The sequence below is a fragment of the Cynocephalus volans genome, chromosome 6 (genome assembly GCF_027409185.1).
Source record: "Cynocephalus volans isolate mCynVol1 chromosome 6, mCynVol1.pri, whole genome shotgun sequence".
NCBI lineage: Eukaryota > Metazoa > Chordata > Mammalia > Dermoptera > Cynocephalidae > Cynocephalus > Cynocephalus volans.
Window position 1 is genome coordinate 39,519,710 of NC_084465.1, and position 14,587 is coordinate 39,534,296.

The following is a 14,587-nucleotide window of genomic DNA, read 5'->3' on the forward strand; positions in this document are numbered from 1 at the left end:
AACAGAAGCGTAGACTGTAGATTATAGGGAAACTAGATGTTACAGTGTGTTTAAGTGTTTGTAATTCAATGGTTGAAAGGACAACTCTGATTTAACAGATGATACAACACATTGTGTGTTTGGTTTTGATTTTGTAGGTCCCAGAACACCTGGAAAGTCCTGCAAGTCCTCAATTACAGAAAGTCCAGAGACTGCAAGTAAAACCTTTCATGACCCTTGACCACCAGATCGTCAACCAGACTCTTAAACGGTCACACCCTCCAGTGCCATCTAATGCGCTTCTGGTACATCAGGGACACACGACTCCAGACAGTGACACGGGCCTCACAGAAAGCCAACTCACTAGGTTACTAGCTCTTGGAAAAGAAGATGACAGTACAAAATGGCATGTAAGTCTAATGGGTGGTTCTAAATATATAATGTTAGCTTTGAGTAAAACACTGTTAAAGAAAAGTTGAAGTCAACATTTTTATAGCAAACATTCCAAATGCAAATTCATTGAACAAAATAAATGTGTTTTAATCAGTTAATTAATTTGTAATCATTAATATATATTAATTTGTATAATAAATTATAATAATTTATTTCTTAATACTTAATTCAATTATGTAACAGTGTGAATCAAACCAGGCACTAACAGTAGTGTGTGTTTAGAGATTTAGCTCTAATTGTAAGGGTTTTCTGATAACTTTGAAATATTTATCAACAGTTATATTATCTTAATTATCCACTAAAATAGAACATTCAGAAATTGTTTAAATAGCAATAAATTTGTCCTCTAGAAATGTTCATTAGAATAAGACTAATAATCTTATTGCTCTTAATATTTTATGGAATTGTATCAGGACGTCTTTACTTTTGATTTTCTATACATTCATTTCGATTTTCAACAAATACTAGTCTACCGTTTACTAAATAACAGAAATTTAGAGGTGCAGAGGACACTAAATAAGTGTCTAGCTTCATAAAGTTTATGTTTATTGTGACTTGCTTGTAAATAAACCTTCAAAAATATAGAAAAGTTGATAGAACTGGAAAACAACTTGAACTAAGAACGATTTTCTTTAATATCCCAATACAGAGAACTACATTAATAGCTGAGCTTTCTTTTTTCTTTTTTTTTTTCCATTTGATTTGTTAGATAGAGCTGTGGTCCTGTGAACTCCCAGGTTTAATCTCTCAATGTACATTCCTGGTGATTATTGTTGATTTCAGGTCAATACTTTTCAGCTATTAAGCCTGTAGCCTTCAGGCACAAAAGAGTAGTGCTCAGAATCCCATTATTTAAATTCCAAACAATAGAGGAAAGATTTTTTCTTTTACAAATTTTATGTTAATCTGGAAAAGAGAAAAGAATAAGGACCTGGTAGGTTGTTAATGAAATATAAAACAACCACAAAATAGGACTCCTTGAAATCGAAAACTGAATGTAAATCTCTTCATGTATATTTACTTAAGCTTTTCAATAAATAGATATATAAAGAACTTTCTAAAAAAAATTAAAAAGTAAAAATGAATGTAGAATCAGTTTCTCTATTCAGTCTATGAAGATTGTAAAAATACATATAGGATGAAAATCATCTGTACACTAAATATTATAACTGCACTTAATACAATTTATCTCACAACCACCTCTTCCAAAGTTCATTTCCTTGTGTGGAAGATTGATTTCTAAAGGAAAAAACAAATCCTAAAGAATATGTATATGCCAGTCAAGTCTAGGCAAAACACAGAAAATGATCTTATTATATATCTTATTTATGTTTTCTAAAAAATGAGAATGGAATAAGCAACATAAATCAATCTTCTGGATTTTACTTAGTACTTTTTTTATTCCCTAGGCACACATCTTACTTTTACCTTTATAATAAGTTTATACATATAAAGGAAATTTGCATGTTCCTGGTGGTCCTTTAGGTGGTCCCAGTCAAAGAGAGTCACATGGTGGGGAGGATTCAAAGTTCCAAGAGGTTAGTAGCCTAGGGGCAATGTGAATAATGGCTGCAGATTAAATTTTTCTATGTTTTAAACCATTGTACTTTTAACTATGTATATAAAAGTCTCTTCCAACCATCATTAATGTCCATTTAATCATATTCAGTCTGTAATAGTTTTAATCAGTGTGTGGTCTTTTTGAATCTGACTTATCACGTACGCATTTTCACATAGTGCCATCGTTCATAGACTTGCTATTTTTAAATAGCTAGGCTGTATTCTCTGCTGTTGCAATTTCCTAATATTCTTTGCTTGATTCCAGGAGTCCATGTCTCAAAGCAGAAAGTGTACAGTCTTTGGACACAGACAGTATATATATATATATGTATATATAGAACCACCACCTATTAGCTGTCTGGTCTCGGTCCTTGACCTCTCTCACCACATTTCTATGCCTTGAAGAGTTGTTTTGATGCTTGCATTTTAAAGTTTCTAACACAAGAGCAGAGTGGGAGCTCAGGTGATAGTGGCCGTTGCCATCTTTCTGTGTTTCTTTCTCCTAAGCCTTGTTCTCCTGTGACAACAGGGAGCATTTAATCAATTCTAAGAAGGCCCCAGGAAAAAAATAAAAGAACAAACAAAAAAACAAAGAAAGCCCCAGAAATCATAGTTACCATAGAATAAGTCTGTGAGAGCATCCTTAGATTCAGGATTCGGTGACTGAAAGTAGAAATAACTTGGCAATTAAAGGTCTTCAAGAATACACACAATATATAAATCAAAAAAAAAAAAAAAGGTCTTCAAGATAAAGAAAAATAAAATCAAAATAAACATTTCATAGCATGGGGCTTTTGAGATCAAATTTTACCTATAGCACGTAGGACCCTCTCACACTTAGCCCTTCCACCAGGCCCAGACTAGTAGAGCATTGGTATAATATGAGAAAGGCCATAGAGAAGTGAAATTAAAGTACTCTAGAAAATACATGCATATCAACAACAAAGATGGCAGAAGATATTATTTTTACAGTGAATAATGCTATAAACAAGGCACAGAGTAGACAAGCATGGAGTGTGTTTAAGGGCGGCACAGTTTGGTGAAAATAAGAGACCAAGGCTGGGAAGGAGGATTGAGGTGGGGCTGAAGGCCTTAAAAGAAGACTTTGGAATTTAGAACATGATCTCAAGAGAGTGATAACTGCATCAGTTAGGGCTCATCAGGTGCATGTAAAAGAAACCCAACTCCAGTGACTTAACTAAATGAGAACGTAGTTTTTCCTCCCATAATAATCCGATTTTGTGTAGCATTAACAGCATGAAATATTAACAATACAAGCAACAAAAATAAGATCAAACATTCATTTAGTTCTTATTGTGTGTCAGGTGCTATTCTAAATGCTTTATCTGGATTAATTTGTTTAATCCTTGAAACAACACTATGATTTAGTACTATTATTATCTCCATTTTAAAAATAGAGCAATGCATATGAAAAGAAGCCCAGAAGTAAGAAGTCTGAGGCTGGTACAGCTTCTCAGGAACGTGAGCATAGATCAAGACTCTTGTTTTTCTTCACCATCTGACTTTTATGGTAGTGGGCACCTCATGGCTACAATATGGCTGCTCCACCTCTAGCATTTTGTCCTCAAATTGGTGGAAACAGAGGGAGAAATAAGAAAGAAGGCTATTTAAGAAAAGAAAAAATTTCCCAGAAATACCCGACAGACTTAAGATTTGTCAGTCAAAAGACTGTCACACCTAGCTGATACGAATCTGAGAAAAATGTATGATATTTTTCTGGACACACTGCTTCATGAAACAAAATTAATGCTCTTAGTAAGAAAGAAAGGGAAGATTGGTATTTACTATTATACAAAAGTATCATAATCAATGCTGTGTTTCAGACTCACTTAAATGGCATATGAGTGGAAAAGATTTGAAGTAAAGAAGGTTGGTGCTAGGTGAACAGTTGAAAGATTACAATGAAATTTAGCGATAGCCTGAATCAGGACAGTTGGTGGCAGGGAGAATAAAGGAAATGAAGAGAGGGGCAGTGTTGATGGGTCTCAGTGTCACATGGTATATATGGGAAGTGAAGGAAAAAGATGAGTTTAGTGCAATTTTGAGACTTTTGAAGCTTCGCTGGATGGCTAATATAGATGAAGGCCTTGTGAGCAGAAGTTTGGTGGTCAAGAGCGTAGAGGTTGGCACGGAAGTGGTAAGTTTAACTTATAGAACGTTTGGATGAGGCTCAAAAGACAATTGAAAATAAAAGACTATTTCTCAGAGACAATCTGAGAACACTAAATAAGATTGCAATTGTCCCTTCGTTCGGAGACACTGTCATTGCCACATGTTCAGAGAACTAACTGCACATCATGTATTATCTATAACTCGTAGGAGCTCCAAGTTTAGGGGAAGAGAATAAACATAAATAATTACAATATTGTATAGAAAGTGAGATGGTATAGACAGGAGCATAGAAGTGCTGTTCTTATCCAGAAATTCATCAATAGTGAGACTTAGTCAGAGGAATAGAGCAAGCAGGACATTTAGCCAGAAGAAATAGCTTGAGCAAAGAATAGAGAAGGGAAACAGTAGGAGGTGAACAGAAAATGAGAGGCAGATGGTGGTGGAAGATGACACCGGAGAAGATGACACCAGAGAAGATGACACCGGAGAAGTAGGCAGTCAACAAATCACAGAGAGGCTAGTACACCTTAGTAAGCAGTATCAAGTCATTTAAGGGTTTAAACATGAGGCTGAGGTGACATAATCAGATTTGACTCTATATCACTCTGTAGACTCTGTAGACAAAGATGCCTGGAGGCAGGGTGGAGACCAACTCAGAGCCTATTTCTGCTGTGCAGTGAGAGATGATAAGGCCCTCTATTAGAACGGGTTAGAACTGAGGTATCTGTGAGATCACTACGTGGAGATGTTGGTGACAGCTAGAGACTCAAGTTTGCCTTGAGGAGGAAACATCTGGACTGGAGGAAGAGATTTCAGAGTTGTCAGCACGTAGATGGTTCGTGACAACTTGAATGAGAAAGAGATCTCCTGGAGAGGCTGAATACAGTGACAAGAGTGGTAACTAACGATGGGATTCAGGAGATAATCAACACTTAAGGGGTGGCCAGAGGAGAGAGCCCATAATGGCAAAGTAAAAAGGTAACCAGGAGGATGATGCCATTGAAGCCAAAGGAGTTCGTTTAAAGAAGGAGGAAATGATCCACATATTCGAACGTAGCAGAAGAGTCTAGTAAAACAAGAATTGATAAATATCTATTGAATTTGGCAATCAGACAGTTGATAAAAATAGCACCAAAAGAAATGTCAGTAGGATGGCGGGCACAAGCCATTCTGTCTTGAATTCAGAGTTATCAGGAGGTGGAGAGGTGACTGCGTGGGATGCTTGGGATGGTTGGGCAAAGGCATAAAGGATAATTAAATTGTTAGGATGATCTGCCACAGGGTCTAGATTGGATCTGAAATGAAGTCAGCATTTGATGAGTACGATAATGAAATTTAAGATCTCAGAAATAAAGCAGTTTAGATTATAACAAGACCCAAGGCTATGCCTTGATCTTGCAGGTAAAGAGAAGTCTAAATTTGGGTTTATGTGCTGAACTATCCGATTTTGAAACTGGTGAGTTAAAATATTCAACTACAAGTGTTGATTTATTTTACTATAGAATTCTGACAGTTGTTGTATTTATTTTTCGGTGCATATGAGTTCATTCATAATCACTTGGTGTTATTTTTTTCTTTAAATTTTTACCTTGAATTTTATATCACCTAATATTGAAATTGCTACCGTGACATTCCTTTTGGTCATATTTATGGTACTTTTTTCACTGTTTCAGCTTTCTCTATTGTTTTATTTTAAATGTGTCTTTTATAGATGAAATATTACAGTACCTTTTAAAAATCCAATTCGAGAGTGTCTTAATCAGTATGTTAATTCATTTATATTCATGTAATTACTATTAGGATTTAAGTTATCTTTTTCTATATTTTTAAGTTATTATACTTTCTATTCTTTATTTGCCATTTCTTTGCTATCCTCCACTGGACAGGTTAAGTTTTCTCTCTCTTTTTTTTTTTTTTGCTTGTTACTCTTAATATTTTAAGACCCATAGCTATATTTTTTCTATATCTATATCCTTGATTGGCAATACCTATGTCATACCCTTAAATAAAAATCTGCCTTAGTATAGTTTAGTCTTCTTGTCTCACCTATGTGTGCATATATACTTGAATTCTACAAATATAAATAGATATATACATATCATGCATATTTATGTATATATGTATGTATCTATATCTTGTTATTTAGACCAGAAAATTTTTTACTGATGTTCATTCATTCTTATATTTTGTATCAATTCCACGGTTTTATTTATCTTCTGGCTGGAGTACTTCCTGAAAGACTTCTTCAAAGGTCGTTTTGCCCTAAAATTTATGAGTTTTTATGCATAAAAATGATTTTATTTTATACACATACTTAAAGAATATTGTGTTGACTGTAAATCTCTAGGTTCAAAGTTCTTTACCTTCAATACTTCAAATAGTATCCCATTGTCTTCTTGCACCTAGTGTTGTTGAAAAGTCTGATTTTTGTTTTTTGTAAACCTTTATTTTTAAATCTCATGAATCTTATAAATGTTTTTCTTTCCTTGAGCCTTATGCTTTCCATGACTATTATCTACATTTTGATTTTCCTCAAAACAATTTGTTTTTCTTTGTATTTTATTATCTTAATTTATCATTTTAAAAATGCTTATTCTTCTGATTTATAATTCTTGTTTTGTCTGATCTGTTAATTTGTTTTATCTGATATAAATAGTGTGTTTGTTGTCTTCTTTTAATTAATAATTGGATTCCTAGGTTATTGATTGTGAAGATTCTGGAAGCTGTAAAACAAGGTTTTTAGATGGATTTTATCCCTTAATATCAGTTTAAGATAGTGGAAAAACCAAAATGTTCTATAAATCAGGGACAAAGGCAGTCATATAGACAGATGACACAAATGACAGTGGTTTTAAAGGCAAAAGCAGAGCCTCAAAGGAAATTTTACATGTAAGAAAGCAGAGTTTCTTTATGGAATAGGGGAAACCTAAGCATGTTCATAGGCAAGAGGGAAAAATTAAAGATGCAAGAGAGTGGATCATTCATGACATAAGCTTCCAGAGAGAAAAGAAATGAATGACTTAACTTGTAATTTTTACTACAACCACTAGAAATACCCAAATGAAAAGCATTTACCATAAATTATGTTTAGCATTTTTCTTTCCTCAGGTTTTTATTCACATCTGTTCAGTGCAAATTTGTTGTCCATTTAATGGTGGAATATAAGTGAAATATAATAAATAAAAACTTGAGTTTAGTAGCAATCAAGAATTGCTTTAAAAATTTCAGAGACGAGCCTAAACAAAAGAAACAAAACATGCACATTTATTATCCTAGATCCTTTAAAGCTCTCTCAGTGCACATGGAATAACATCTAAAAACCTGTCTGTGGCTAGAGCTGTACTCTCTAACACATTACCCACCAGCCGCATGCGGTTATTTTATCTATCTATCTATCTATCTATTTATTTTTAAGTGATGTGTATTGATTGTACATATTTGTGAGGTACAGAGTTGTATTTCAATACGTGTAAACAATGTGTGATGATTGAATCAGGGTAATTAGAATATTCATCATTGAAAAAATTTATTATTTCTTTGTGATAAGAGCATTTTAGTGCCTCTCTCCTAGCCAGTTGAGAACATACAATAAATACTTGTTAATTGTAGATGCCTAACACTATATACTAACTATAGACCAATAGAACTTATTTTTCATATCTAGCTATAATTTCATATCCTTAACCAACTTCAGCCTATGCCCCTTCTCTGCAGCCTCTAGTAACCACAATCCTACTCTCTACTTCTATAAACTTAACTTTTTTTTAGTTCCCACATATGATTGAGAACATGTGGTATTTATCTTTTTGTGTCTGACCTATTTCACTTAACATAATGATTTCCAGGCTCATTCATGTTGCAGCAAATGACAGGATTTCATTCCCTTTTGATGGCTGAGTAGTATTCCATTGTGTGTGTGTGTGTGTGTGTATATATATATATATATATATATATATATATATATATATATACACACACCACATATTCTTTATCCATTCATCTAACAGATGCCTAAGTTCGTCCCATATCTTGGCTATTTTGAATGGTGCTGCAATGAACCTAGGGGTGTAGATAACTCTTCAGCATGCTACTTCCTTTCCTAACAGTGGATTTCTGAATCACACTCTAGTTCTATTTCCAGTTTTTAGAGGAATCTCCGTACTGTTTTCAATAATGGCTGCACTAATTTAGGTTCCCACCCACAAGTGTGTAAGAATTCTCTTTCTTCCACATACTCACCAACATTTGTCATTTTTTGTCTTTTTGATAATGGCCATTCTAACTGGGATGAGATTATATCTCATTGTGGCTTTGATTTGCATTTGCCTGATGACTAGTGATGTTGAGCATCAACATCTCAGTACCCATTAGCCATTTGTGTGTCTTCTTTTGAGAAATGAATGACCTCTTTAGGTCATTTGCCCAGCTTTTAATTGGAATTTTTGGGGTTTTTTGCTGTTAAGATCCTTGGGTATTCTGAATATTAATCCCTTGTCAGATGAATAGTTTGCATATATTTTTTCTTGTTTTGTTTGTTGCCTGTTTGTTGTGTTGATTGTTTCCTTCGCTGTGCACAAGATTTTTAATTTGACATAATCCCATTTGTCTATTTTTGCTTTTCTTGCCTTTGCTTTAGAAGACTTCTCTATAAAATTTTTGCCCAGACCTATGTCCTGAAGTGTTTCCCTGTGTTTTCTTCTAGCAGTTTTATAGTTTCAGGTCTTACATTTAGACTTTCAGTTTTTGAGTTTATTTTGGTATATGGGAAGAGATAGGGGTCTAGTTTCTCTCTTTTGCATATGGGTTTCCAGTTTTCCCAGCACCATTTACTGAAGAGGCTGTCCTTTCCTCAATGTAAGTTCTTGTAGCCTTTGTCAAGACCAGTTGGCTATAAACATGTGCATTTATTTCTGTGTTTTTTATTCTACTCCATTGCTCCATATGTCTGTTTTTATGCCAGTACCATGCTGTTTTATTGCTATAACTTTGTAGTATATTTTGAAGTCAGGTAGTATAATACCTCCAGCTCTGTTATTTTTTACTAAGGATTGCTTTGGCTATTTGGGATTTTTCTGTGGTTCCATATGAATTTTAGGATTTTTTTTTCTATTTCTGTGAAGAATGTCATTGGTATTTTGATAGGGATTGCACTGAATCTGTTGTTCTCTTTGGGTATCATCATTTTGACAATATTAATTCTTCCAATTCATGAACATGGAATGTCTTTCCATTTTTTATGTGTCCTCTTTAATTTCTTTCATCAGTGTTTTGTAGTTTTCATTGTAGAGATCTTTCACTTTCTTGGCTAAATTTATTCCTAGGTATTTTATTTTGGCGTAGCTATTGTAAATGGGATTTCTTTTTGATTTCTTTTTCAGCTTTGTTGGTGTATAGAAATGTTACTGAGCTTTGTTTGTTGATTTCGTATCCTGCAACTTTTCTGAATTCAATCATCTAAGAGATTTTTGTGGAGTCTGTATATAAGATAACGTTATCTGCAGATGGGGACAATTTGACTTCCTCTTTCTTAATTTGGATGCCCTTTATTTCTTTTCCTTGCTTAATTGCTCTGGCTAGGACTTCTAACACTATGTTGAATAAGAGTGGTGAAAGTGGGCATGCTTGTCTTGTTCCTGTTCTTAGAGGCAAAGCTTTCAAATTTTCCCCATTCAGTATGTTAGCTGTGTTTGTCATATGTGGCTTTTATTGTGTCGAGATACTTTCTTTCTATTCCTAATTTGTTGACACATATGGATACTTAAATTTAATTTAGAATTAGTTCAAATTCAATGAAATTTTAAAAAATTGGATGAAATTACAATTTTAGTTCCTCAGTTACACTGGCCACATTCTATGTGCTCAGTAGCCAAATGTGGTTATTTGCTACTGTACTGGACAGTGCAGCTACAGGACATTCCCATCATGGCAGAAATTTCTGTCGAACACCACTGGCTTTAAGGATTCTACATTGTTAGTTTCTTGCCAGCTTTTCAACTTCATCTCAAACCCCTCTTGCCCTTGTGCATTCTGCTCCATTCCCATTGGCTTGTTCACTCCCTCTCAGTCATGTTGAGCTTGTTCCTACCTTAGTTCTTTGCACTTCTTGGTCCCTTTCCAAGGACTAACCTTCCCATATTATTCTTGTCCAAATATTAGCAAATCTTTCTCTGACTACTTTCAAAAATAACATCTATTCCCATCAAGCTCTATCCCCTACCTGCTTTTATTTATTCAGACCACTGCTTGCTATTAAACTATTGCTATTGTTTATTATCTGTTTCCTCAAGAATCTGAGCTCCACGAGGGCTGGAACTTTATGCTCCTTGATGTTGTGGCTCCAGTTCTTACAACAAGGCCTCACAATAGACATTACTTGACAAATATTTGTCAAGTTAATATATGGATAGTGTTCCAACTTTTTGTCATATCACCTATGAGAGTATCTTAGTAGAGGGCTCTGAACACTTGATTCTCTAAGTTCCTTGGAAATCTTACTTAGAAGATAACACTGGGGGGGAATCAGTAAGATGTTTTTCCATATTTACCAAAGTTTACTCCCGATGGTTTCTGCACATGAGAAACTCTGGTACTACCGTGACATAAATTCTGCATTCACAATATCTTTAAGTTTGCAACATGTTTCAAAATTTCACTAAAGAGAATATGATGGGAGAGAAGAGAGCTAAAGAGGTGAGAGAGAAAGGGTGGGAGTGGGGGAGGTAGTGAAGCAAGCATGGTCTTTTAAAAATATAAGCTTTTAAAATCTCTCCCAGGTAAAGTATGGAAGGGAAGGAAGGTTATTTTAGAAAGGAGTTGAGAAAGGGAATGAAAAGCTGACTGAGGTTAGGACTATAGAGCCAGATTTCCAGGATTTCAGTCTTGTCTCTCCCACTCACTAACTTTATAATTTGGACCAAGCTACTGAACATCTTTTTCTCTGTTTCCTCATCTGTACAATGAAGATAATAATAGCACTCACTTCATAGGGATGTTGTGAAGATTAAATGACCTGAACCGTGCAAAGCACTTAGAATGGTGCCTGGCACATCTTATGCACTACATAAGTGATTCTTATTGTTGTTATTTAAGGTGTCTATGATTATTGTTCTTTGTTTTGTTGTTATTATTGCTATTACTACTATTATCATTGTTACTCATCATTAGAGAAGGTGGGATAATTTGTTTCCATGTAGTCTATATCCATGTGGACTAGTTGGCTAAAATTTGACCATTGATATTTGGATATCCATCTGTAAGATGCAATCAAAACATTTTAAAAGAAAAGTAAAGTTTGTAGGAAGTCATCTCTGTGCATGTTAAGTACATGAACTCTGGCTTGAGTTCTTCCTCATAACCTCTGTATTTATGTAGATTTTATTTCCAAAGGACCAGCTGAGGGTATTTTGTCCAGCTGTCACCTGTCAGCCTGTGGGAGCAAATACAAGGGAAAGCAACAAATCAGAGAGTATCAGAATTATCTCATTTTCAGTTCTAAAATATTCTGGGTTTTGACATATATAACCTCAACTTAAGTTGTCTGACAAACTTTTAAAGATTGCCAGAATTTTTTTTTTCTGATTTCAGACTGAAGTACAACTTTTATTTTATGTACAATATCCTAAATGTATTATATTTTACTAGATGGAGGACCTTACTGAGGATATAATCGGTATGGAATCAAGTTTTAAAGAGGAAGGAACAGACTCTCCTGTGCTAATGCAAAGAACAGTAAGTGTTTCCAGACCTAAGGAGGTCAATGAGAATGAAATAAATAAAAAAATTCATTTGATTAGCAAATGGTGTTTTCTTCTGCACTTTGGAAACTGACACCAGATAACAGATGAATATTAGAAAATATTTATTGGTGCAGAAAAAAGATTATACAATGTTATTGAGGAATATTACGGGGCTTGTACTATTCTCTCTCTTCCTCTCTCTCTATCTCTGTATTTATCTCTGTATCTACCTCTGTATGTATTATGTGTCTATCTGTTTCTCTATCTCTCCAATATCTATGTACATCCATCTAATTATATATCTAATCTTCTGTAGCACTTTCTCTGAGTTATTTAATCTTCAGATTTATTATTTGAAGCACAGCATGTAATCAAACACCTTCATAAGGTCATGACTAAATTTTGACCATTTTACCATGACTAATACTGATCAGATTCAGAGGCTCTACATCTTTGTACAGGAAAAAAAAGATTACAACAATGAAAAATATAAATTTACTTCTGAGCCAGAGGTTAGAGATGAACTAACAAAAGGTAGAATAGGCCTCGCCCTCTTTAAAGCATGTAGAAAGACTTCTATGTTGAAATCAGTTCAAATTCCTGAAATAATATTCAGTGAAGGGATGGTATCTTATCTTCTATTTAATTGCTGTTGCTTTCTCATTGTTCACTTATTAATCACAAAAAAATGTTATCTGTAAAGGGTGTGTAAGGTCTTTCAGCACATTTTGAAAGGTTATTGTTATTTTGTTTATGGTTTAAGACCTTTTAGAAAACATGAGAAAAAAGAATATGAATGATTGTAATTGAATTGTTACTTTAAACATTTAATGTAAAGAAAGTTAGTTCTGAATATATTTTGTTTTGTGGACTGTTCAACAGTAAACCAACGGGCTGGGCTGTGCTCTGATGGATATTTTAAATTTAGAGCCCTGAGAAAAATTGGTGAAAACATCTCTGTTTTCTTTATTAAATCCCAAATAGACTATCTAATTAACGGAGGTATATCTTCCCTCTTTTTCTCTGGCATGCAAGACCCCCACATATAACAAATCACTAATACTAATACAGGGATTACCTGCCAAAAATCAAATGAGGTTCAAAATCTGTTTTTTGTTGTAGGTATTTATTTATTTTAGACTAACTGGAGTGACAACTGTATCTTTTCTGACTTTAGATTTCAAGTAGGAAAATACATGAGCTGACTAATTCTCTAGACAAGTGTATTATTAATGCTAATTTCTTGGTGTCTAATTTGACAGCACGAGGATACTATTTTCTTAACTAGTATACAACTTCTGGGTTTAAAGAAATGATATTAATTTCCCACAGTCTTTTCTTCCTTGTACATGGTGCTTAATTCATTGGAATTATAAACTGAAGCATTCTCTTTCGCAAATTACCTTACTTGTTTTGTCGAGGCTGTGTAGAATGGCTTGCTTAGTACAAATTGGTATTTAATTACTATCAGGAATTTGCTTTTGATATACAGAATGTACTTTTAAAAAGATAGACATTACTGGCCTATCAGTATTTATGTAAAGAAATACATGCCATTGACCAATCAATGATCATGTATGATTCTAGATCTACATATAAAACCAAACAGTTCAATTAACAAAATATTTATTGAATACTTATTTTATGCAAGCTGTAATACTTGCACCATATGAGACTAAAAGTTGAATGAGACAATTCACGTATCAAGAGATGACATTATAGTGGGGTACTACAGTGAGTCATACCCGAGAGGCAGGGAGGGAAAGAGTATGGATCTTGCTGTTAAACCCAGATCTAGACATTGTGCAAATCATTTAACCTGTCTTTGCTCTGCTATCTATTTCTACATTATGGGAATAATTAAAATATTGATCTCTGAGGCTATTTTTAACTTACATCTTAGTAGACTATATGTGTGTATATTTTAAACACTGGCCAGACAGTTGCTCTGGAACTCAAATGAAGTAGAAACCATGCTAAATTGAGAATTTTTGAAAGTTCTTTAGGAAGAGATGATGCTTGAAATATAGTTATGAAGTATAGTTAAGATTTTAAGAAATAGACATGAAGGCAGAGAAGTAGCAAGTTAAGAGAATAACATAAGGCAAGAAGTGAGAAAAAAAGAATGTATAAGAATAGCTGGTAGAATAGAGGTAGGAAACTGAAGGATTTTTATAGTTCGTGTAGATAAAAATAAAGACCTGTTAGATCAGAGGAATGCTTTCAGTAAGTGTATTAGCCAGTGAACTTTTGGTTGCAGGTGGTAGAACCTGACTCTTAAAGGGCTTAAGAATGAAAGAAACTTACCGATTCATCCCATCTGAAAATCCCTAAGAAATATTGTATGTGGACATCCCTCCATAAATTTGCCCCTGTTTTCTTCTCTGCTGGCTTTATTCTCAGCTGTTGAACAGACACTATCATAGCCTATTGCCAGCCATGCATACACTTTTTTCATGCTAACCTAGTTTTTTTCAGACATCCACTCCTCCACAAGGAAGAGGAAGTTTCTGATTAATTTAAGCCTATCCTAGAGGCCCCATTTCTTTTGCCAGAAATTGTTTTAGGAATGGTTTTGTGCTGCAGTTCTGGCATATGTGAGCAGGTTACTGAGACCTGTTAGGAAGTTGTCTTCAGTTGATAAAGGAGTCTCAAAAAAGAGAAGGGTTTTTTGGCCTCTCCATAATGTTATAGGACAATGTGACTTATGGAAGGGCTGTAGCCAT

General features: G+C 34.3%; 1 protein-coding gene across 1 annotated transcript in view; it reads left to right on the plus strand.

Moving 5' to 3' along the window:
• The first annotated feature begins 209 nt into the window (after positions 1-209).
• Positions 210-14,587, plus strand: part of TFEC (transcription factor EC) — a 46,346-nt gene continuing 31,968 nt past the window's right edge. Inside the window, exons 1-2 of the mRNA XM_063101035.1 lie at positions 210-389; positions 11,767-11,853. Of these exons, the coding sequence (XP_062957105.1) occupies positions 210-389; positions 11,767-11,853 (267 nt within the window). The remainder of the gene's footprint in view (positions 390-11,766; positions 11,854-14,587) is intronic.